This window comes from Xyrauchen texanus, chromosome 21 (genome assembly GCF_025860055.1).
Source record: "Xyrauchen texanus isolate HMW12.3.18 chromosome 21, RBS_HiC_50CHRs, whole genome shotgun sequence".
NCBI lineage: Eukaryota > Metazoa > Chordata > Actinopteri > Cypriniformes > Catostomidae > Xyrauchen > Xyrauchen texanus.
In genome coordinates this window covers 25,223,007-25,249,017 of record NC_068296.1, presented here as the reverse complement: position 1 = coordinate 25,249,017, position 26,011 = coordinate 25,223,007, and the positions used below count along the sequence as shown (strand labels likewise).

The following is a 26,011-nucleotide window of genomic DNA, read 5'->3' as shown; positions in this document are numbered from 1 at the left end:
CACTTGTAACTTTGGGTGTCTTGCACCATCGGAGCTTACAAATTAATAATGGATTTAGAGATCAATTGAAACATTTCAGTTAATTCCCCTCTCTCTGTTCAACCCAATTAAAGTTTCCTTCAATATCCTATAATCTGTTCAAGCAGCAGTAATAGAGTTTCGAAACAGGCTCCAGATACAGGAATCAATACTTGGGTTTTAGAGACCTCTAGTGGCCTCTAGATTAAAAGAAAACACACACACACAAACCTACCAATACCTTATATGTGCTAAATAAAATTACTCAATAATTATGTTTTCGCTACAGTCAAACAATGAAAATAATATTTCAATAACACCTATGAAATAATGCCTTTTTATTGAATAATAAACAATACAGTCTCAGGACTCTCTGGTCATTTGTATTAGGCAAAAAAAGTAGTTTGGTATAGTATTGATCATGACTGAATAATCCCAAAAACATGCAGATAAATTCTAGTAAAAAACAATTTTGTGTTAAATTAGTAAATACTGAAATTGTGTCTCATTGAATGAGATTACCTTTACAGTATGATAACAACTAAAAACATTTCTACTATGTCAATCAAATTAAAATAAAATACAGTATCATATTGATGTAAATATCAGTACTGGAAATTCTTCATTAGTCCATTTTGCACAATGTAGTACTTTTTAAAACATAAAACTTTTTGAATCTGACACAACATGCTGAAGTGAATAACAGGAATTACAGTGGATTTGAAATATTTTAAAAAATAAGTTACTTGGTCATTGAGGTTATTTATTTTATTATTTGTTATTTTTGACATCAATAAAGTTTCAATCAAAACTCCAACTATCAGGGGGAAAAAAAAACATCTGCCATTACTTGTTGCATGCAGCAAAATGAACACATTAACAAAATGTAGAGTATTGTACAAAAATGTTTTTTTTTTTTATAAAATCACTTAATAGCAATGGCAAAATGACACTGGAATGGTTACAGTATAGATTGGAAACTAAACTTTACCCTATGTAAAGTCCTTTTAGTGTGGCCAAAGACTAACCCCACAGAGGCAGTTTATATACTATATCTACAGAAACATTATATTAACAGTACAGTGTCATTAAGAGAAAACTTTAAGGCACTATTGGGTGGGAGCAGACCTGGTTTTCTTGTCCTGCCAGTCTTTCTCTCTCAGACTTAGTTCTGTCTCTGTAAATGATGCAGGTCCCCAATTTGTAATTTTCTGAGGGTACTTGGGGCCTGAGCAGACAAAAAAACACAATGAGACAAAGTGAAACAGGTGCTTTTGAAGATGCAATAAAAATAAAGACCTGTTCCCATGTACACATACACCATGCATATAAGTATTTTATGTAAGTGATGTGCGATTTTTTTCATTTTTTATTTTTAATACATTTTCAAAGGTTTCAAACAAACTACTTTCACGTTGTCATTATGGGGTATTGTTTGTATAATTTTGAGAAAAATTATGAATTTAATCCATTTTGGAATAAGGCTGTAACATAACAAAATGTGGAAAAAGTGAAGGGCTGTGAATACTTTACAGATGCACTTTACACACACACACACACACACACACACACACACACACACACACACACACACACATAATAAAGAGAAAGAGAGAGAAGTGAAAGAAGGTCACCTGGTTGAATGAGCCTTATGAGTCCCTCATGCTGGGTCACCTTGTCTTTCCAGCTCTTTGTATTGTTGGCAGCATCTGCAAGTTTCTTCATCACCTCCTGTTTAGGCAAACACATGCAAAATCACCAGTTGAGGTAACAACATTGGCTGCATTGCACCATTCAGCCACTAGATGACAGATCAACACAGAAACGTCTCCTGAGCAAACACAAAGGACATTCCCTATAATAAACCTGTAAATTACTTATAACAGTTGCCATAGAAAAAAGTGCCATAGAATAAAATACAGAAGCAGTTTTTAAGTTATGATCCAGTATGTTCAGCAAATAATGAAATACAAATGAAAGACAATGAATTTAGCTAGTGCTAATGTTTACTTGCATACCCAAACAAAATCAGTAAGCCAAAAGCAGTATGCAAATTGAGTATGGTGTCTAACTCCTCCGTATTCAAAAAACAATAAGCGTGAAATATCCGGATGACCGATTGCATCCGCTGAGATTCGAAAGTGCACTTCTACTTGACACTAGACTATCCCATTTTGCCACGGGAGCTAAGGAGACATCAGATTCAAAACAGTGAATTTAAAAAAAAAACACTGGAGAACTTTGGACAGCTTTTTTAAAGTACTAAAGATAACGGTTGTTGTTATTACATCATGTACTCGGGTCACAGGACACACCTAGGCTTCCTGATGAAATGTATTCATACTACTCACCTGCACACCTAAAGAACGTATTTCTTATGACGGTGGAGAAGTAAGTGATCCAATGCAGTTCATACTTTTAACAGTATACAAATTCAGACGCAGATGTGACTTTTGCCAGGATTTGACCCAGTACAGGGAGACTGAAACTACACACTCAATATTAGGAATTCAGACTCTTACCTCATATTGCTCAAGCGCACCCTGCCTGTCAGACTCCAGCTTCTGCAGTTGTTGCATGGCAGCCTGCAAGGCGCTCTCCTTAGCAAGCCGTTCTCGTTCCAGTTCCTGTTTCTCTGCCTGCGTCTGAGAAATGGTCTGCTGCTGATACAGGTGTATCTGCTCCAGCTCTGCACGTTTAGATACCTCCTCTTCCAATAGCCTGCAGCACACAGAAATGCACATGACATTAAAAAAGGATTTTTCAAATTAAACTACTTTTATAGTTTTATTTATGGGCTTTATATATCTTTATAAGACAAGCAGTAAAAAAAAAGAGACAGGAAAGTGGCGGGAGACAGTGGCAAATGGGATTGGAGATGACACAGGCCGGTTCAAACCTGCATTCTCGTGTGAGCACCACAGCTCCTATGTGCACTTTCACTAATGTTGCACCACAGCATTAACTGTGCCCATATTGTGACAGAAACTATAAGTAGTTACTTGATAAGTCATTCGTAATCCAATTACCTTTTAGAGTTTATAAAAAAAATGGTCAGTAAATATGTGTGCAGTTTACAAGAAATTATTTATGTTCTTTATGTCCTAATGTTTATTCTTTTATTAGTATAATGCATGCAGTTTATGTCCTCATATTAATTGAAAAACTACATGGAATATTTGTACTTTTAGAATTAATTTGATGTCACACTATTTATATTTATTTACATTTATGCATTTGGCAGATGCTTTTATCCAAAGCGACTAACAAAGCCCTTATTACAGGGACAATCCCCCTGGAGCAACCTGGAGTTAAGTGCCTTGCTCAAGGACACAATGGTGGTGACTGTGGGGCTCGAACCAACGTCCTTCTGATTACCAGATTACCAGTTATGTGCTTAGACCACTACACTACCACCACACAGTGAACCTCAGAAATGGTAACCAGTCACAATGCCTTAAATATACACTTATACCCTTATACGTTCATATAAATGTCATGGACATGTTATGCATTAATGACCCATGTACAGAAAAGTATTTTATATTTTAAACAGATGTTGGCTTCAACTACAAGACCAACTAAATGAGGGAAAATCACCACTGCCATCAATAGTGTAGACTGTGTTAGTTTTGTGTGTGTATTTGGGTAAAGTGATGAGATAGTGATGGGTCAGCACAAACACAGGAAGTAAGTTGGGTTTTGTAGGGTGAGACAGGGAACAGGAACTGCAGACTTGAAATATTTGTCCGTTACGCAAACTTTCCACCTCACAAGTCAAATGGACAGTCCTTTGTAGAATTTCAATGGTTCCAGGTGTCATATGACCTTACTGTGAAGGTTTCGTCATACCTTAAATGTGTCCCTGTGGTTTAAAGAGGCAAAACACTTGTTGCTTAGCCACCACTGAGCAGATCAGACCACTTGGTCTTGGTAAATGTTAAAACCACATACACACCAAACATCCATCATCTACCTGTCACAACTAGCATTGAGGAAATGAACAAACGAGCCAGATGATGCTGTGCATCTTGGAGGAGACAGAGAGGGGCATGTTTTGTTCAGTAACAGGTTGAGGACATTGAGGAGAACAGCAATTGATTTGAGTTCAATAGTAGACGCCATACTGAATTTTACATGGATAAAAACGAGGCTGTGAGGGATAGCTTTACAGTCTGTAGAATGGAATGCACTGTATAAAGGTCCTTGATCACATCTTAAGGCTAGGGCATATTTCTGTTCTCTGAAAGCTGTTCTGTCTCGCTCACGGTCAAGCGATCCACTTTTCAAAAGTATACTCTTGTGGCGATTACATCTTCTTCTAGTTTTGGGTGCTGGCCCCCCAAGCATGTAATGTCGCTGTGCTGGTGTCCCCACCAGGCTTTTAAACCAGCTTAACAAGCTTCATCAGAAAGACCATGCTGGTCCAACCAGCTAGACCAGCACTAACAGGCACCAATTCTCATGCAGGTCTAAGCTGGTCATTCAATTTGGAACACCTGAATTTCCAACTTCCTACTAGAAAAGTGATAAAGTCAAGTGTCAACGAAAATCAGGGAAATCATCTTTGCGAAGGATTGACACAATAGCCGCAACAATGGAAACACATCAACAATCAGGAAAATTATGCAGGATTGGGCAACATTTTGTTCTGTTACACATAGGGTCACAGATGTCATGATGGCAATTAACAACAAGTATCTCCTGAACCCATCATTCAAATAAAAATGGAAGTGACTAGCATTACTGCTAGATGTTACTCCCACAAGAACACGCACGTTTTCACCTTCATAAACGTAGTGGCGTTCCAGGTAATGCAAGTGTGAATAGTAGTTTTGCTCCACTTTATTCAAATATGTACCGGAATGTCTTATTGGAATGTGACTTGTGATTATTTTGTGTTACTTTTAATGTTTAAGTGTACCTGGCCTGTAGCTTTCTGACTGCTTCCTCATCCTGCCTGGCCTGTCTTTCCTCCTCCAGTGCCTCCTCTAAGCGGTGGTACATATTCTCCATCTCACGCACACGCTGTAGGTACTGCTCTAACTCACTGGACTTTTGAGCCACCTGTTCTTCCATTTGCTGCCGCACCTAGAACAAACACACACACACACACGCTAAATGAAGAAAAAAATTATTCACTGTAACAAAGGAATAGTTCACCCAAAATTGAAAATACTCATTTACTCACTCTCGTTTCAGTTTTTTCTCTCTATGGAGCACACAAGGAAATGTATGAAATGTACATAACTGTTTATATGCGAATAAGTGAATGAGATTTGAGAGCTATGGTGAAGGGGGAGGTTTAAAACTACACAATGACTTTATGTACTCTTCTGGATGTTCCTCACATAAAACTATCATATGGCTTCAGAAGACTCATGCTTGAGTCATATGGACCACTTTTAGGATTCTTTAAGGATGCTTTTCTGTGCTTTCTGGAGCTTGACTGCCTCTTTTCAGTGTATGGGAAAGCACAGACTGACCATTAAATATCTCCTTGTTTTGACCATCAGAAGAAAGAAAACTGTACAGTTCTAGGTGCCTGGATAGCTCAGCAAGTGAAGATGCTAACTACCACACCTGGAGTCGCAAGTTCAAATACTGGGTGTGCTGAGTGACTCCAGTCAGGCTTCCTAAGCAACCAATTGGCACGGTTCCTAGGGTGGGTAGAATCACGTTGGGTTAACCTCCTTGTGGTCTCTATAATGTGGTTTATGCTATCAGTGGGGCACGTGGTGTGTTGTGCGTGGATGCCGCAGAGAATAGCAACTGGATTGAGGCGAGTCACTACGCCACCACAACGACTTAGAGCACATTGGGAATTGGGCATGCCAAATTGGGGAGAAAAACCAAAACAAAACACCATCTATACAGGTCTGGAACAACATGAAAGTGAGTGAATGATGACAGAATGTTATTTATTTTTTGGTGAATCCCTTTACAAATGGTTACATACAATTTGACGTAAGAATTGTGGTAGGACACTAGTATTCAAACCAAACTATTCAAGCACTTAAGTACATTTTAAAATTAAATTAAAAGTACACAGTCTACTCATGGCAGCCATCTACAAAATAATGCATGTATTTGTGTGTGTGTGTGTGTGTGTGCGAGAGAGAGAGAGAGAGAGGCAGTGAGACTGATGTGTGTGTGACTCTGGCTGTGTGCACATTTTTTAATCTGTACAAGCTTCCACGTTTCCAATTTTAACTGTAGAAAGCAGAACTTGAAGCATACTTCCTGTAATATAAAAAAAATTGACCTGCAGAGTTGAAGTAATACAGCACCTTATTGGTCAGAACACCTCTTTTGGGCAACACATCAAAAATCACAGAAAAGCAAGTGGTAAATGCATAATTAGAAGTCATGTAACAGTATGCAAAAAGTCACAACCGGCAGCCCTACATAGGATTGCAAAGCAAAGAAGTACCATTTTCTCTTTCTCCATTTCCACCCTGTAGAGATTTTGCAGTTCGTTGTGGGTCTGCAGACGTCTGTGTTCCTCTTCTGCTGCATTGGCTGATGCATCCTCCAGTTTCTGTGCAACACAAAGACAAATCACATAATATGTTCATTTAAATGCATGTTGTTTAACTCTACAGATAAAATACGAGCAATTGAGTTGTTTTTAATTCTGTAAACAAGCTAAGGAAACCTATCCTATGTCTTCGGACGACTTGATGATACTTTTGGTTCCTTTTTAAAAGTGAGGCACTATCAATTGTCATTGTATTGAATAGACAGACGGTGATATCCATTGAAAGATATTTTGTGTTTGGAACAACATGACAGTGAGTAAATAATGACAGAATTTAAATATTTAGGTGATCTTCCCCTTTAACTTTCTTATTTGCAAAGAATAAAATGGTAGTGACTAAATGGCATGTCATATTGAACCAGATTTTAAGAATTATTAAAGTAGTAGTGATAGAATGGTATATCAGCCAGGTCAACGTAAGAATATTCAGCAGAGGACAATAACTGTGTGTGCCTACTTGGCCGATAAACAGAAGTGTGTATTCAGCCTAAAGTCAGTTCCAAAATCGACCAACGTCCTTGTCAATGGATTATGTACATTTTCAGATTTAAATTATTCAATATTGCTTTAGTGTTTCTTTAAATTCAGGAATTTGACATACACCTCATTTTCTATAATTACATTGTCTATATCAGGCCAACCTCCTCTCTAGATATTAGTATCAGCCATTGGAAAACCCTGTATCCCTGTTAACCACAAGAACAAACCAGATTTCATCATTGGAAAATAATACCTCTAAACAGAATGCAAGTTGTCAATGATAGGCAGTACCATCTGGATCAAACCCAAATGCAAAAGAGACTTCAAGCATGCCAACAAACGTCAGCACAGTCGGACCTCTTAGCAAACCCAACACAACTAAACCACAGAGCCACTAAAACTGACACATCCACCACTATCATTACCCTTTTACAATGTCGCAAAGAAAAAACATCACACCTTCATTATGTAGTTTTCCCAGTACGACAGGTTTAAATTGCCAAACAGCCCAAAGTTGTAAAAGAAACAATTCTGCACTTTGATTTTTACAACTGTTACAGTGTAAGTTCAATACAAATGAATACATATACTCTGTTAACGCAGCTGACAACATTCTCGCCCCTCAATCACTTCTGTTTTGTGGTGGTGAGATGATCAGCCCAGTAAATAGCGTGGCCAGCATTGCAGGTCAGTGTGAGATATCAGGAGGTTGAGCTGAGTGACAGGGCAGGTATTGTTTCAGTATAAACTCCTCGGGTTTGGAACAACCCTCTCTAGCTCTATTCTCAGGCATGCATTGTCCTACTCTGTATTGGAGGACAGGGGGAAAGGCACTGTCCCATCAATAGTGGACTGTTCTATATACAGACAACAGCTCATGTACAGTTGGATCAGACAATGGGAATTTTCAATGTATAAAATTATTGCTCCTAGTTTACACTGTATCATACTCCATCGGTTTAATGGAATATTGTGTTGTTGTGTGTGAGATGTACTGTGTATCAGCTGCCGGGGTTTAGACCTGGCAAATATAATATTTTAAAATGCATTTGAGCTTGTGTTTTATTCCATTTATTATCTTAATAAGTAACCCTCATAAACAACATAAAAAATGCAATGAATTTTCAAATAATCAGAATTTCTGATTGATTTTAGAATTACACTCCTGCCAGTTCTTTAATTTAATTTGGGTTGCTTTATTATATATTTCTACAATTTGCTTTTACTGGGGTCAAATTGACAACAAACAAAAGCAATATTATTATACTAGTTAACATTTATCTTTCTAAAGATGTGCATGCCTACTTTGTGTTAAAGCACATTTACATTAACATTTATGCATTTGGCAGACGCTTTTATCCAAAGTGACTTACAGTGCCCTTATTACAGGGACTATTCCCCCGGAGCAACCTGGAGTTAAGTGCCTTGCTCAAGGACACAATGGTGGTGGCTGTGGGGATCGAACCAGCAACCTTCTGATTAACAGTTATGTGCTTTAGCCCACCAAGCAGAGACAAAGCGTTGATAATATCTGGCTACTTTGTTTAAGCAGGAAAAACATGAAGTGAAAATAAGATGTAAATGTCTGAATTACTATTATTTTTTTTTAGGCATTTAGCAATGGATTTCTGTGATTCAAAAACATAAAGTGAATTTCAAAAGAACAGAGGGGTAGTCAAACAGCTAGTCAACAAATAATGTCTTCCAAGTATTATTTCATATTGTTCCTTCAATAATGTAGTTTAGGAATGCTAGATGTCTATAAATGTATATAAATTAATGGAAGTCCATTGACTTCATAATACTCAACATTGGTGTGCATTTACTCTAATTTAAAAGCTTGTCTTGTTTGGTTAGCCATTGTGCAAAGGTTGTAACAGGGTTGTGCTTATCTTACTGATTAAAATCCACTTACTGCTCACAAAACTCATTGGGGATAAGTCTGGCTGAACCCTGATTTAACAATATTAAAACATTAAACTGGAAAAGATAAGCAGGATAATGAGAAATTAGAAGAAAGAAGGTTTAGGGGTCCATTCCTAAAAACACCCAACCCCCCTAAAACTCACACACACTTACCTCTCTGCCCATACCACATCCCTCTATTGGGTGCGAAACCATACACACGAGCTAATCTGGTTTTCTCTATCAGTACTGGCCATTTATGATGAAGCAACCTGTGTTGAAAGGTTTCTGTAGAGGTCATGAATAGGGATTGTAGTACTTGAAAACAAAGCTAAGTAAATAGCAGAGAACAGATTACAAAGAACCACCATGGGCTCCTGGGGAAACATTGTTATTGTGTTTAAAATGCAACTATTGTGAAACATCAGTATGACCTTATGACATCAACTCTTATACTGATTTTTCACAACATTGGTTATATTTTGACACTAATAATCAAAAGATTGGACACTTGGTTGAAAATGTATTTCTTATCATCTTAAACACTTTTGGTCTAAAGGTTTATGCTTATATGCTTGAAATAAGTTTTTTAGACAAAATATAAAATATATTTTATAAATATACATTATGTTTAAAAACCTTTGGTCATTACATAATTTCCATATTTCAATTTGTGTTGTTTCATAGTTTTTATAACTTTACTATTAGGGTACAATGGGGCTAAATGCCCCCCGGGGTAAAAGGCACATTTGATTTTCTCCCAAAACACTAAACAGCAACACAGTCCACCACAGTACTTTCCATAACACCTGTTTGTTTGCGTGCAAGGTCTCAAATTTGATTTGGAGGCAGTTTGATCTAATATTTATCCATTTTTTAAATGTTTCAAATTTATGTAACTAATGAGAATTTATCACATTTATTTTTAGACAAAATAATTTCCATTATTCCATAATAATTTAATTATTATTAAATCAATAGTTTTTTGAACCGTCCAATAAGTGAAAAGAGAGCATTTGGGGTAAAAAGCCCCCTTGTTGCAGGGGCTAAAGGCCCTCATAAAGCATATTGTTTTTCTTAAGTTGGACTTCACAAAGTCGTCTCCCATTGACTGATCAAATCACAATGGAGATTTATTTGTTTTAAAAAATGCCAAATGTGAATGAAATTAACAGAAAACGGTTTAAATTGTTTTATTTTTTATTTTATCCCCTTTTTTCCCCAATATAAAATGCCCAATTCCCACTACTTAGTAGGTCTCATGGTGACGCGGTAACTCACCTCAATCCGGATGGTGGAGGACAAGTCTCAGTTGCCTCCGCTTCTGAGACAGTCAATCCGAGCATCTTATCACGTGGTTCGCTGTGCATGACACCGCAGAGACTCCCAGCATGTTGAGGCAAATGCTATTCTCCATGATCCACACACAACTTACCACGCGCTACATTGAGACCGAGAACCCCCAATCACGACCACAAGGAGGTTACCCCATGTGACTCTACCCTCCCTAGCAACCGGGCCAATTTGGTTGCATTGGAGACCTGTCTGGAGTCACTCAGCACACCCTGGATTCGAACTCGTGACTCCAGGGGTGGTAGTCAACGGTAATATTCGCAGAGCTACCCAGGCCCTCTGGTTAACCCTTTCCTAAAAGCATTATCTTAATTTGTTACTTAAAAAAGCAAGTTTAAATATTTTGTTCATCAATATTTAATAAAAATCAATTTATGTTTTCAATATTGATACAATGTGACCAGCACATTTTCCTTAAATTGTGCCTTTAGCCCTGTTGTACCCTGTTCTTAAATGAAAAAGTACTAATAAATAATGAGTAAATTTGTCCAAACATTGACTGGCAATTAATATAAATGAGGCAGAAAGAGATGTGAAGGAACGTGGGGTTTTAAGAAAGAAAAAGGGCAGAGAGAGACACAGATGTTTATCAGAGTTTATATAAAAGCAGTGAGAGTGGAAGGTTAGGTAATGTTTTGGTTAAACATTACAGACCTTCCTCAAGGCCTCCAGCTCTCTCTGTTTGTTCTCATTGGCTGTCTGCAGTTCTCCCATCCTAAGCTCAAGTTCTTCCTGCTCAGCCTGTTGTTTCTGTCTCAACTCTCGTCGTTTCTGTCGCGTCTCGTGGTGTGGAGCCGGACGGCCAACCTTCAACAGTGTGATACACGTCTGAATAGCTGAGAGGACATGAAGGACAGAAATTATACATTTCCTGCCAATGGTGAACGGAAGTATAGGAGAATAGGACCATATATAGGGGAGATTGGGACTAGCTGTCACAAAGAGTTATACAGTATCTCAATATCTATAAAGTTGTGTGTCAAAACTCCAATTACACAAATGTGTAAATTAATGTTTCTCTAGCAGTGGTTTTGTAAATCATTTTCAAATTATTTATAGTAAAGTTTGTTAAAGATGCAATGATTTATACTTTTGTCTTCTTGACTCTTATTATGACATTCATAATTTTAGTTTTTAATCTTTCCATTTCGTCTAAATTCTGGATGATTATTTGTACCACAACCTTTGAAATCATTTAAAAATTAGTCACTTCTGCATGAGACACTGTAAAAATATTGAGACCTGGTGCGAATTCTGTCTAGCGCAAGTTACCTAAGGAAATCAATTGAAAAAACAGCAAGATCAGACACAAAACATGTTTGACGTGAACAGCCCTTAGACATCTGACAACCTCATGCGGGCCACTGAAAATTTCAAACGGGCCAGATTTGGCCCATGGGCAAGTTGAATAGGCCTGACTTAAGGTATGTGCCAGTAAATAAATTAAAATAAGCCTATTTTACGAAACATTCACTGGAGTGAAAGCTGATACAACTAGTCCCTGGTCTCCCCTTTGTTTGGTTTTTTAGTTTTTTGTTGTAAAAGCCACACCAGAGTGAATCATCTGAACGAATCATATCCCACCTTGAATCCACTCTTGTTTTTTCTTCTTATCTGAGGCACTGATTTCATAACTTTTGTCAGAACACTTGATGTAGAAAAGGCACTTTTTTCCTTCCTTATCCGGTAATGACTACAAAGGAATGCATGAGGTCAGCAGCATAAGAGGAAAAGCATATGCGATGAAGCATGAAAATGTGAATGATTGATGTCACTATTAGACACTAACTCGTTTAGTGTCACTGGCAGTAAATATATCACCTACAATAAGCAGTATTTGCAATGTTGTAATAATGTTAAAAATAAATCTTGAGGAAAATCATTAATCGAGCTCTTGCCTCAACACAACAGTTTCCATCTAATAGTATGTCCCCTTTCTTCTCTGTAAGATCTTCACTGACGTAGTATGAAATTGAGCTTGGCTTCAATAGGAACCATCGTTCTGTCCAGTTCTTCCTTTTGTGCCCCTTTTTCATCATGTAACCCTAAAATGGGTCAAAGAAACAGATCACAATCAAATTCATTTTGATATTTTTTAAGGGGTTAATGTAAAATTGTCTTGGTGGTGTAACTGCCCACAGATTGTTACCAAAAAATTCTCATTAAATAAAAAAACAATAATTGTAAATTTCTAGAGGAAAAAGCAAAGAAGTAAAATGTAAAATTATTCAAAGATTCATGATATTAAAAAAAAAAATTATATATTTTTTTACATTTGTACACTCAAGGTGCATGGAAAATATTTGATCTTTTTCACTTTTACTAATGATTATACTCTTTTGTTGAAAACAAAAAGGCGTGAAACTAACTCATTTTTCTTTTTCTTTTTAAAGGTTTCTCATTTTTATTGTTTCAGACATCCCTATTAGTCATTTACCCAGACATATTGAAGACAGCGCCACTGATACAGCTAACAAACGGAAACTACTGTGAATGCTTTTCCTCAAATTATCCATGAGTCAAACTATCTAGTGTCAAAATGTCTGGATCCTCCATGCTGAATCACAACCTTCTGAGGTGGTAATCACATTTAGAATAATTTCCCTGTTTGTAGATATTAACAGGTGCATTTCACACCATGTAAGCATTTCATCCTGTTTGAGTACCAGTTTCCAACACTTTAGTTAATCTGTATCTGGTTCATGTCAGTGCACAGTTGGCACCAATCTCACTCTCTCTCTCTCATTCATAGTCAAAGCAGAAAACAACACTGATGCCAGTGTGCTTTTTTCATACATCCCTCAGATCCCAAAAACACAGATGTCAAATATCACTGCTGATATCATTGACACAACTAGACACAGTCAGAAGTTATTCTACAATGACTATTAAATGTTATGGTTGCCACACATATTTAATTAGCTCTGTAAAGACATTAGCATACCAGGTGTGACCTACTTTTGTGATGAGGAAATCAAATTTTAATAGTTTAACAGGTTTTGCAACAACTGACAAGTAAAACACTAATAATAGCAAACTGCATTTTTAACATTCTTTCAAAGAGGACTGATGTAAAAACATACAAAATAGTGAGGTTTATTCTTGGCCGCAGCTCTTCTGATCACACTAGGCGTTTCATCAATATCATGTGGTCAGTGGCGAATGATCAGTCTCCGGTCGCTGCCATCTCACTTGATGCTGAAAAGGCGTTTGATATGGTAGAATTGGATTATCTTTTTAAGATTTTGGAAATGTACAGGTTTGGGAGTACATTTACTGGATGGATTAAGTTACTTTATAGACACCCATTAGTGGTGGTACAAACAAATTTATTAATTTCAGATTATGTTAATCTGGATAGGGGCACCCGGCAGGGTGACATAACATTTGGCTCATTAGTTGCTTCCACCTGAAAGAGCCCCTCCCTTGTTTTGTATTGAACAGGAAGTTCTTGACACTATTTCGCCATTGCATAGCCTTTCTATCAAAATAATCAGAGAAGTAAAGTTACACCCGTTATTACGCATTTGCGCTCGGTATGGACAAAAGTGTCCAGAGTGTTGAATTCAAACATTTATTTAAATGTTGCCTCAAGCATATGGCAAAACCCAAAAATCTGCTGGTCAGAGTGGATTGTGAGGGGGGTTACTATACTCTGTGACATATATGAGAGTGGAGTGTTAAGATCTTTTGACCATTTGGTTCAACATTTTGTGATTCCCAGATCTCAGTTCTATATGTATTTCCAGCCGCACCACCTGCTCTGTACTATTTTTGGGAGTAGCATACACCCCCCTAAAGCGGCAGATACTCTGGAAGTGGTGATTACTGCTTTTGGAAGAGGTCACGAGGTATAAGTGTATTATTCTGTGCTAATTCAGAGTATGGGGGACGAAGCTTTAACTTCTATCAAGAGATTATGGGTGAAAGATTTAAACTTGGTATTGGAGGAGGGAGAGTGGGCTAGGATTCTAAAAAACATCATGTCTGCATCTAGAGATGCAAGGGTGTGCCTTATGCAATTCAAGATTTTACATAGATTTTATTGGACCCCCCTATAAATTGTATAGGCTTGGTCTTAAAGACACACCCACATGCTGCTGGGTTGGAGGTCAACTGGAGTACCCCCATTTCGTGAGTGGTGCACCGAGAAATGGAGGGTGGCGGCCTTTGAGGAGGTGTCATTTGGAAGACGGGTAACTTTGATTTGTTTGTTGGGAAATGGGGCTAATATTTTGAGTTTTTGGAGGGCTCTCGGGGTGGGGCAGTGGAGAGAGTAGTATAGTTTTAAATGTGTATGATTTTATATATATATATATATATATATATATATATATATATATATATATATATATTAGTTAGTTCCGTCCTCGAACCTGATTGGACGAGAGACGTTCCATGAGAACTGATGGTGTGAATGCATCAGCACTCAGACGCTTCACTGTGTGTTCCGCTTGTGTTCGTGCTGTTCTAAATTAAAGTGTAATGTAGCGCATATGTGTTAGGAGTTACTGTCTTTATTTTTAAAATTACATATGTTAGCCAGCAGGTGGTGGCAAAAGATCATTTTTGTGTGAAATATGAGCCAGTTGGTGACGTAAAGTGAATTTGTTAGTCATTGTTTACATAGAACAGCACTCTGTGAGTTTCCACATTGGATACTGTAAAGGGATCAATGGAAAGGAGGAGGCGAGAACCGGCTTGACAATGTAAATAATATTTTAATTACCAACCTAAACAAAAGACAAACACACACATATGACGGACATGTCCGTAAACGATCTCTCTCTCCTGCACGATCCTCTGCAGTCGACCTTTATCCCTCTCGGAGGCTTGATTAGCCTAATACGGGACCGGGTGTGTAGGATCACGACCCGGCCCCACCCTCCACCCTGCCTCAGATGCATATTGTTTAAAATGGCGGAGGACAACGCTGTTTTTATAGTGAATGACAGTTGCGCACTGGCTACACCAAAATAAAGAGGAATACCCCGCTTGGACATCTATATTCCACTGAGAAAACTGACCTTCAGAAAGCTGTAAGCATCTCTGATTGGGTGTGGCAACAGGTGATCGCACATGCTCTCTCTCTCACTCTCACACACACACACAGACAAACACACACATCCATCCATATATTCCACTGAGAAAACTGACCTACAGAAAGCTGTAAGCATCTAGCTCTCCCTCTCTCTCACACACACACAGACAAACACACACATCCATCTATATTCCACTGAGAAAACTGACCTTCAGAAAGCTGTAAGCATCTCTGATTGGGTGTGGCAACAGGTGATCGCACATGCTCCATCTCTCTCTCTCTCTCTCTCTCTCTCTCTCTCTCTCTCTCACACACACACACACACACACAGACAAACACATATTACCTATGGCACTCGGCCTGTGGCTTTGTGCCTGCAGCCGAATCACAGCAGTGCTGATTCAGAAATCAATTGATATCTGAATCGCACTCTTGCTCATGTGATATTGCATAAATATATATATATATATATACACATATATATATAAAAAAAATAAATTGTGTGTGCTTTTTTGTGTATATACTCATGTGTGACCACAGGGTCGGGCGGTGTTGGGGATTGGGAGGGGTGGTTGTGGTGTTTAAATGTTGATTCTATGTTTACATGTTTTTGCAAAAATCTATAAAAAAGATTTTATTACCAATAAAAGTACAAAATATAGTATAATCTACAATTAGTCTGTCATTATTGCAAAATAAACTCTGACAGGGTGATCAGGATCTTGTATCACCCTTAAGAGGTTTATTTAGCAATTAATAACTACAGACTATATATTATCCCATATATTAAAATGCTACATAGCAAATAAACAAATACATCAAATGTCCATGAATTTAAATTATTTTATAATGTGATAAGAAAGAGACTTTGGAGTGATGTGAGAGATATGAAATTAGCACATCTACTTTATGTAGGAAATTGATTGCTTAGGACAACCATCAGTTATACAGTTTAGTGGTCATTATACAAAAATATTTGAATGCTGAATGCTACAGTTTACCAATCAGAATAAAGTATTTCAGAGAGCCATTTAATAAATATTATTCTGAAGCAATGCTTCTCTTACCTGTTTGAGTACATCCAGAATAAGTTCCTGAAACACTTCATTGATGCCCATGGAAAGGGTCTGGCGGTCCATGCCCTTACTAAAATGGCCCATGCCCACCAGTTCAATCAGCTCCCACACACTCAAGCATTGCTGTTTGCTACTAAGCTGAATCTTGTATTCTTCAAACTTTTCTTCAATCCAGATGCTGCCCATGGCTTCTGTTAGCTTCCGAAGGAAGTACTCAATCTAAGGGAGAGATCATAAACACATAAGAATGCTATATTTAAAGGAATAGTTCACCCAAAATGTAAAATTCTCACATCATTTACTCACCCTCATGACAGATGTGCATGACTTTCTTTAAAAATCTTAATTTGTGTTCAGCAGAAGAAAGAAGACATACACATCTGGGATGGTATGAAGGTGAGTAAATGATGAGAGAAGATTCATTTTTGTTTGAAATATTCCTTTAAATGTGAACAAAGAAACCCCAGATTTTATTGCAAAGGCACGTTTGTTGTTTGATTGCAATTATTGTTGAGCAACCACATAGCCAATCAGTTTTTTTAAGCAGCCATGGATTTAACAAAACTGATTGGCTTGTAGTGATGCTTTTATACAAAAATATTTTTTATATTTTTTTCAGTGATTTTGGTCTTGCATTTGACTCTGCAGGCTAAGATTCGGTGATATTTGCAACTTGGCCACTAGCCAATTTCTGTTTGGTACTGTACAAATCAAGGATGGGCAAGGAGGCAGGAAGCAGCTGAGCAGTAAACATAACTTTTAATGATAAAACACAACATAAAACATAAACAAACACACATGCAACACGACCACGTGCATCTCTCGCTCTCTCTAACTGGCGCCTCTGGCTGGTTTTTATCCCCCTCCTGGCTGATTATCCCGATTCAGGGCTGGCCCCACCCTCCCCGTTACAGGTACATTCACAAAATATGAGTAACCACTGGAAGAATGTATTGATGTCAATACAAAAAGTATAATGATACTGACATAGTTCTCTCTCTTTTGAACAAAAGGATATAAGAGCACAAAACTAAATCCTAATGAATTAGAACACCACCACGCATGCAAATAGCTTCCTTTTTTAAACGCTGCTCACAAACATAACAAGAATGGGAGAACTTGGGGTATAAAACAGAAGTACCAGAGAACAAAAATAATCTTTTTAGAGTTTAGATTTAGAGCCATGAGAGATTAGAAATAGGAACTGTATTGTTAATCATCAAAGGAGTTTAAAAGAAAAAAATTAAGAGACCAGTGCAAAATTATCAGTTTCTCTGGATTTACTATTTATAGGTATGTGTTTGAATAAAATTAACATTTTTGTTTTATTCTATAAAGCACTGACAACATTTCTCCCAAATTCCAAATAAAAATATTGTCATTTAGAGCATTTATTTGCAGAAAATGTAAACTGGTCAAAACAACAAAAAAGATGCTGTGTTTTCAGACCTTGAATAATGCAAAGAAAACAAGTTAATATTAATTTTTAACACAAAACTAATATTTTAACTTAGGAAGAGTTCAGAAATCAATATTTAGTGGAATAACCCTGATTTTCAAACACAGCTTTCAAGTGTGTTGGCATTCTCTCAACCAGACTTTCACATTGCTGTTGGGTGGTTTTATGCCACTCCTGGTGCAAAAATTAAAGCAGCTCGTCTTTGTTTGATGGCTTGTGGCTGGAATCAGGCAGATTCGCCTTTGTGAATGATGCATGAATCAAGCCATGAACAAGGTTATCATGGAAGAAAACTTGCTTCCTTCTGCTCTGACATTTTCCAGCAGGACAATGCTCCATGCCACACAGCTAGTTCAATCAAGGTGTGGATGAAGGACCATCGGATCAATACCCTGTCATGGCCAGCCCAATCTCCAGACCTGAACCCCATTGAAAACATCAGGAATGCGATCAAGAGGAAGATGGATGGCCACAAGTCATCAAACAAAGCCAGGCTGCTTGAATTGTTGCACCAGGAGTGGCATAAAGTCACCCAACATCAATGTGAAAGATTGGTAGAGAGCATGCCAAGACGCAGGAAAGCTGTGATTGAAAATCAGGGTTATTCCACCAAATATTGATTTCTGAACTTTTATAAGTTAAAGTATTAGCATTGTGTTGTTTAAAAATTAACATGAATGTGTTTTCTTTGCATTATTCAAGGTCTGAAAACAGCATCTTTTTTGTTATTTTGACCAGTTGTCATTTTATGCAAATAAATGCTCTAAATGACAATAATGTTATTTGGAATTTGGGAGAAATGTTGTCAGTACTTTATAGAATAAAACAAAATGTTCATTTTACTCAAACACACACCTATAAATAGTAAATCCAGAGAAACTGATAATTTTTAAGTGAGCTGTAGGTAATAGATTATATTCGATAACTGACATGCTTAAGTATGTCTGTGATAAATCTAGAGAGATCTAGCACACATAAATATATCTCGCATTTACAATTATTGTATAGAAAACAGGGGTTACATATACTGGAATCTTTTTATTCTGCACCCTTACCGTGTGAATCATATGCATCACTTTACTAACAAACTGTTGTGTAGTCTGATTAATTAATGAATTAAACTGTAGTTCTGTTGTCCTTCTCACCTCCTCTGTGACCATGACCAATGGATATCTTTCCTCAGACAGGAAGTTGAAAATGCACCAGATCTTAAAAGCATCATCATTTGAGATAAGTAGGTAATTTCTGGTGAGGTTTTTTCTGGCACACAGAGTCCAGCACATCCTGTTAAAGTCCATTCGGTCAAAGTTGTCCTGGACCTGCAGGAGAAATGTCCTCATGAGGTCTTATGGAACTGAGGAATATAAATATAATGGGGGAGATGACAAACAACGATAAAATATAATAAAGTATTAGACAAGTTCAGCTTTGATTAGACTACTCAAAATGAACAGAATGTCCTCAATGTCATTTACAAGTGCAGAGAAGGGCGAAAACTATTCAAGGCACACACAATACAGCAAATAAGCCATGTTTTCCCCCCAGTACTTAACTAGAGTTCCCATGGATACCTTTGGAGCATTCTGAACACAGTTTGGCATCCAATGCCCATCTGACTAATGCTGAACATTCTGTTGGGAAACTGCAGAACATTTTGGCATAGCTGCAAGGCAGAATTAATGTAAAAAAAATCCTTAACTAAATCAAACAAACCTGGTTAAACACGAAATAAGTTGTAAAGCACATAATTCTTGTTGGACAGAATTAGCATACATTAAAACCAGGAAGCCACTATAAAAGATTTGGGAGAGCCCCATGAAAACACTCCATGTAACTCCATATTTACATTTCAGCTTTTGCTATTAATCAAAGCAATACACAGTGCTTTCAATTCACATTTTAATCAGGATGTGTTCTCTGGGAAACAAACACATGACCTTGACTTCTCATGAGTAATCTGGCACTTCTTACAGTAATTATTTAATCTGAACCCTAATACATTAATAAGACCTCTAATCATTACAAAGACTGTTTAAAACATGTATTCTGATTATAATACCATACGATTATTATTGCTACTGAATAAAGCTCCACACATTTGTGCAGAATTAAAATGTCTATCATTTATGAATAAACAACAGAAAGTGCTAAACATCCCCCACCCCATGCGTTTTTTATCAAATATTTCAGTCCCAATTTATATTATGTGTCTTTAACTACTAAGTACTCAAATTTAAATACATGCAATATGATGTATTTATTGTGTAACTAAATGTTGTTCTACAAAAATCCTCAAAAGATTCACATTTGCTGCTAATGAGGTTGAGGTATGGGTTTAAGGGTAGAGTTTAGATTAGGGCTAGGGTTTAGGGTAAGGCTTGGATTAGGGTTAGGTTTAGGGTTGGGGTAAAGTTAACACAATTTCCTAAACATAAACCTAACCCTAATCCAACCTAACCCTTACCCTAACCTCACTACAGATGTAATTAAATGCAGGAACTGGGGTTAAAGTAAGTATAATGCAACACAATGTATGTACATAAGAAGTACATTGTATCAAATGCTTAAGTACAAAGTAGTTAAAGACACCTAATATAAAGTGGGTCCAATATTTCAGCTAATTCCATAACTCTTTCAGATACCAATAAAAGTGTAGTGGTCTCAGCTCCTTTTAATACATTTTACCATGTTTACATCCATTCAGTCTGCAGATTCATACTGGGCCTGATAATGACATTCTAAATGACCCTAAGTCCAACCTAAAAACATTTCTGACCAATCCTATTTTAGCAACTGTTGCCATCTTACATTTCACTGACAAGCGCTTGCTTTAATCCAATGAGAGCCTACGGGAGTAATGTTTGAGTAGTTTTAAGCAGAATTTTATAGAAATTATCCCAAAACTGTAAAAACCGTTGTTGCTGGGTCACTTGTTATAAATATAGCAAAGGACCAAGTTACGGGCACATCCATACTAATAAGTTTTCATTTGAAAATGCATTGATTTCACACAGTTTACACCCCTCAACCACACTCTAATGGTATTTCCTCCACCGAAAATGGATACTTTTTGATAGCGCTCTCCATAACCGCATACTTTGGAAAACAATGACATTAGGAAGCTGAAAACGGAAGTATTAAACTTACTTTAAACAGATTAGTGTGGATGTGGGCTGAGACTACTGTAGACCAAGTTACATGTGTTTGTTTTCCTATAATTTCTGTGTTGAAATCCTAATCTCACTTGTTACAGACTAGCACATTAATACCAAACCAAAAGAAGCCGAGTAGCTACCGTGACGTCACGGACCTACACTATTAATAGCCCTCTGTCTGGTGGAGTGATGTTTAAAACAAAGAGAACAGACAACTCCCATGAAACACTGTAACACCGTAAGCCACAGCACTTTTAAATTGTAGTGGTGCAAGTATGTTTGTTTTGAAATGACAGCTCCTATTTGCATGTGTGCCAGATTTAATACCTCGCACACACACGCACCTCACATCGCGCCCTAGCTTTCTCTGGGAGACTCACAATAGAAGCCTTGTGGAGACCTGAGTAGCCAGTGGAGCCTCTGTTCTTCTCCAGATGAAGCTGTTCATTTGTATTCAATGGAACTGGTTCAGTCACATTCATAAATAGACTATCACAAATAATGAATAAAGAATAAATGCTTTATGGTTTCTCTGACTGTGAAGGGTTGTGAGGATTTAAATTGCTAGTGCATACTGCAATAAGTTCTATAACTATAGAGGCCCTACATGTAAAATCTAATGTCTTTCATATTGAACTGCATATTGAGAACTATAGGTTCACATGATGAAAAAAAAGTCACTTCTTTCAATATAACAAAGAAGTAAGGACCAGTTGACTGTAGATTATCATGCTTATTACAGGGCCACTACTGAGCAAATAAATATATGGACACTTTCAATTATTCCAGAGAGATAATGTATAAATTGCATTGAAGCAAAAATAATTCAATTATGTACGTATAATACATATCATTTAAATAAGTTATTTATAAATGGCATCTATCAACAGAAGCAAAACATAGCAACAATGTGTTCTGAAAACACTGGACAATAACGACACTACATATGAAGTAGAATTTGGTCATCTCACACCAGCCAGTTTTAATAGCGTCACTCTATTTTGGTCTTGTGTTTGTGAAGCGGCCCTGCACTCTTTTGTTCCCTATTTGACATTATAATTTTTTTTTATAGACAATGCACTACTGGAATCATGAGAGCAAAAAGGGTGAGAAAGAGATCTAGTGTATAATTCACACCCCCTCCAAAAAAAAAATCATGATATTGCATATTAAAATGTGGAGAGATTTAAGCTGATCCGGAAAATTGTGAGTTTATTATATTAATAATTCTGAGTTATAAACCTAAAGAGACAAAAATTACAACTGCTTTCACATCAAGGACATTTTAGAGTTATGTAAGAACAATGCAAGTAGCTGTAATCAAGTCTGTTGTTTGTGGACTGTCTCAGACAGAAGCCAATGAATACGGCTGATTGTGCTTGAGGCTGAGAAAAGGTACTGTAATGTGTTTTGTCCCAATGACCATAACTTACGCTACTTGGCTGTGAGTCAGAATGGAAGGCAGGGAAAGGGGAAAGGTGGGTCTCTTTACAGAAGGGTGGAGTGAGTGTTTGGTCAGTCACACAACCATAAAATCAGAAGCAAAATTGTGACCTAAGAAAGTTGACAATTTGTGGCAAGTGTGTTAGACAATGGGACAACCAATATAAAACAGGCTTAGGGTATAATCGGAGTCATAACAATTAAAATCACAATCTGTTGACTAAAAGTAAGCATTGTCAATTGCACATTTCTACAACAAATTGCTTTTTCCTAGACACACCACCAGCAGTTGCACTGCTTTGTGGTTCACTGTGAAAGACATCTCTTCCCTCCTCCATTTCCTTTTGCACAAGAAAATGAGAAATAACAGAGAAAGCATTTCGTCCAAGTTACTTTCAACATCATTTTTCCCCAACAAAAAAGGAACCCTTACTGTATGAATTGTCATGCTCAGAGACCATTACTTTATCTAACCTTAAAGCTGCACTACATCTGTTGTTGAAACTTAAAATTGCAAGCAATTTGCGGAAGAATACATTACGTCAGTTGTGTTTTGGCACGGCTCTTCTGGCGGATGAATCTCCCAATTTGAGCTTTTCTGGACATCGCCTGTGTGTGATGAGCTTGAGTCTATTTTAAAGTTGCTATTATTTTATACGATTAAACATTTGAAACGGAAATATTATTTGTTTTGATGAAGATAAACAACACTCTTTTACACTTATAGCACTTTTCTGACACTGTACTCAAAGCACTTTAAAAAGAGAACAGGGGACTCTCCTCAGCCACCACCAGTATATTTTAATATTATTATTCAAGTGTTTTATCTACTATTAAAGGGGATCTATTATGAAAAATTCACTTTACATGGTGTTTTTACATAAATGTGAGTCGGCATTGTGCATACACAACCATCCTACAATGTTAAAAGTCCACCCACTCCTCTTTCTTATATTTCTATTAATCAAAAACAGTGTCAAAATTAATGGTTTTTCGTTTCTACTCTAGAGCAGGCCTCGTTTACGACTGCTGACGGACTCCACCCTATTATCATAGGTCCTCAAGATCTGATTCTCAAGAATGGATGTTCGTGTTCCAGCTTAATTTCCTGAAGATGTAAGTATCGCACTTTATATTTTGGGAATGTTTGCAAATTGCCTTCTGAATGTGCTTGTTAGCTGATTCCACAGTTAATGCAGCTAATGTTACCATTGTCTCTGATTGTATTTATGGAGACCAGAGCTATGTTGGGGTGGGGAGCAGCAGCTCATTTTATTTAAAGAGACACACACGAAAACAGCGTGTTTTTGATTCCATCCAAAAAGAGACATTTACAACATGGTATAATAAATGATCTGTGGGGTATTTTGAGCTGAAACTTCACAGACACATACTGGGGACACCTCAGACTTATATTACATCTTGTAAAAAGGGGCATAATAGGTCTCCTTCAAGTCTACAGCCTTTTTTTAGAGGAACTATAAGATTTTATTCCACTCAATGATGACTATGTCTTCACATCTCTGTGCTAACAAAACTGCTCACCTTATCCAGAATGAACCTGTTCAGGTAGGGCATGTATCCCTGATTGGAAACAGGACCTTCATCATCATCTCTAAAGTGTTCCTCCAGAGCAACAGGATCATGAGGGATATTCATCACTGTGCAGAGGTTATGGGAAAGCACCTAAAAGACAACACTGAGTTTAAACCAAAATAATGCATATATAGATTAATATACACAATGGTCCTATAAAAGTTCCCAACGTGGTCTTCAACATGTTGTGCATTCTGAGATGCTATTCTGCTCACTACAATTGTACAGAGTGGTTATCTGAATCAGAATGATCTTATTTGGTGATAGGAGAAAGAAGAGCACAGGACATTACAGTGAGACACAGAATATAAAACAAAGTAAGAGTATAAATAGACACAAATAATAGGTTAAATATTATCAGGTATGCTCTGCCATTCAAACTAGAGAGCTCCACAACAACTGAAGCAGCCAAATGCGGCGGCATCTTTTTAGCAACTTTTCTGAGTTACTGTAGCCTTTCTGTCAGCTCCAACCAGTCTGGCCACTCTCTGTTGACCTCTCTTATCAACAAGGCATTTCCGTCCACAGAACTGCCGCTCACTGGATGTTTTTTGTTTTTGGCACCATACTCAATAAACTCTAGATGCTGTTGTGCATGAAAATCCCAGGAGATCAACAGTTACAGAAATACTTAAACCTCTGGCACCAATAATCATGCCAAAGTCGAAATCACTGAGATCACATTTTTCCCCATTCTTATAGTTGATGTGAACATTAACTGAAGCTACTGATACATATCTGCATGATTTTATGCACTGCAGCCACACGACTGGTTGATTAAATAATCGCATAAGCAGGTGTACAGGTGTTCCTAATAAAGTGCTCAGTGAGTGTATATAATTCATTGTTGCGTTCATTTTGTGTATATCCGTTGTTTTGGTGGGCACACCTGCACTCAGATGTCACATCATCTCCACTATCTCTAATGTATTCTTTTCCATCTTCAGACATCAATAATGTAAAACTGTTTAACTCAAACTAAATATTAAATTGATGACATTTATATAATCAATGGGAAGATAATAAAACAAAGCTCTCCCAACAGTTTCACTATAGTTTTATCATCTCTTTATTTTTAAGCACCCAAAACAATAGGCTACATAAATCATTGAAAATAACGGTTTCCTATTCAGCCGAATGTTTCTTAAATAATTTAGTCAACATTTTGAGAAACGTTCACAGAATAACCCAACACTAAAAATCACCAAGAAAGTTAGGGACTTCGAAATTGTAAATGTTTAGTCAGCCGTTTTTGCGAATAACTCCGTAACACAATATTTCTGTTTATGAGAGACAAACACATTCATCTTTTTGATAAATATCGGTCTCTAAGCCTACACTACAAAAGCTCTTCAGTTCGAACTAGAATTTTAAAGTATAAAGACAAAAATTACTGACTTTTACAACATGTACAAATCCACGTAAAGCTTTTTAAACTTTTGTTACGTTTACAGTCTGTGCTGCATTTGAGTCACACGTCCTTAAACTCGTTGGAATTTCCTACGTTGGCCCATTGAAATAACTCTTACATTGGGTGCACAATCTTAAAATAACAAAAGTTAATTCAACGGCAAAAAACAAACCTTCAACTGTGACTTAGACACTTTCCCACTTTTATCCACATCCAGTGCTGTGAATGCGTGCCATATTGCCTTTAGGAGTTCGTCCCTTAGTCCCATTTTCAGAGGTTGCGTACACGAACCGTCGTCGCACTTGATGTGAAATATGTTCTGAGGGTTTTACAATAGAGCGGTCACATGACCTCAGAACTCAAACTACAGAACTCGCGGCACGAGCACCACTCAGCGATGAGCGCACGGTGCTGGCGTGCTTCTGAAGAACTTAGCAGGAATTTATGACATCACATTAAGAATCCGCAACTACCGTTTGCAACACGAGCAGTGCGGAAGTTTTGGTGAATATTATAAAAGAACGTTAACAGAA

The 26,011-nt window shown here is 37.3% G+C and overlaps 1 protein-coding gene across 1 annotated transcript; it reads right to left on the bottom strand.

Moving 5' to 3' along the window:
• Positions 1 to 347: 347 nt before the first annotated feature.
• LOC127661997 (switch-associated protein 70-like) lies at positions 348 to 25,886 on the bottom strand. The gene is made up of 12 exons (XM_052153008.1): positions 25,651 to 25,886; positions 24,017 to 24,157; positions 19,019 to 19,192; positions 16,406 to 16,633; positions 12,196 to 12,342; positions 11,882 to 11,990; positions 10,952 to 11,133; positions 6,452 to 6,559; positions 4,943 to 5,109; positions 2,541 to 2,739; positions 1,653 to 1,749; positions 348 to 1,246 (listed from the first exon to the last, which is right to left on the bottom strand). Exons 1-12 carry the CDS (start codon positions 25,744 to 25,746, stop codon positions 1,128 to 1,130), a joined length of 1,767 nt encoding a protein of 588 aa, XP_052008968.1. The 5' UTR covers positions 25,747 to 25,886; the 3' UTR covers positions 348 to 1,127.
• Between the last annotated feature and the right edge of the window lie 125 nt (positions 25,887 to 26,011).

Excerpts from the sequence above, each read along its gene's own strand:
- LOC127661997 (XM_052153008.1), bottom strand. The coding sequence starts at position 25,746 with ATGGGACTAAGGGACGAACTCCTAAAGGCAATATGGCACGCATTCACA. Across the intron at positions 19,193-24,016 it reads ACAGGTTCATTCTGGATAAG|GTCCAGGACAACTTTGACCG; the intron begins GTGAGCAGTTTT and ends TTTCTCCTGCAG. Across the intron at positions 5,110-6,451 it reads AAATGGAGAAAGAGAAAATG|GTGCGGCAGCAAATGGAAGA; the intron begins GTACTTCTTTGC and ends TGTTTGTTCTAG.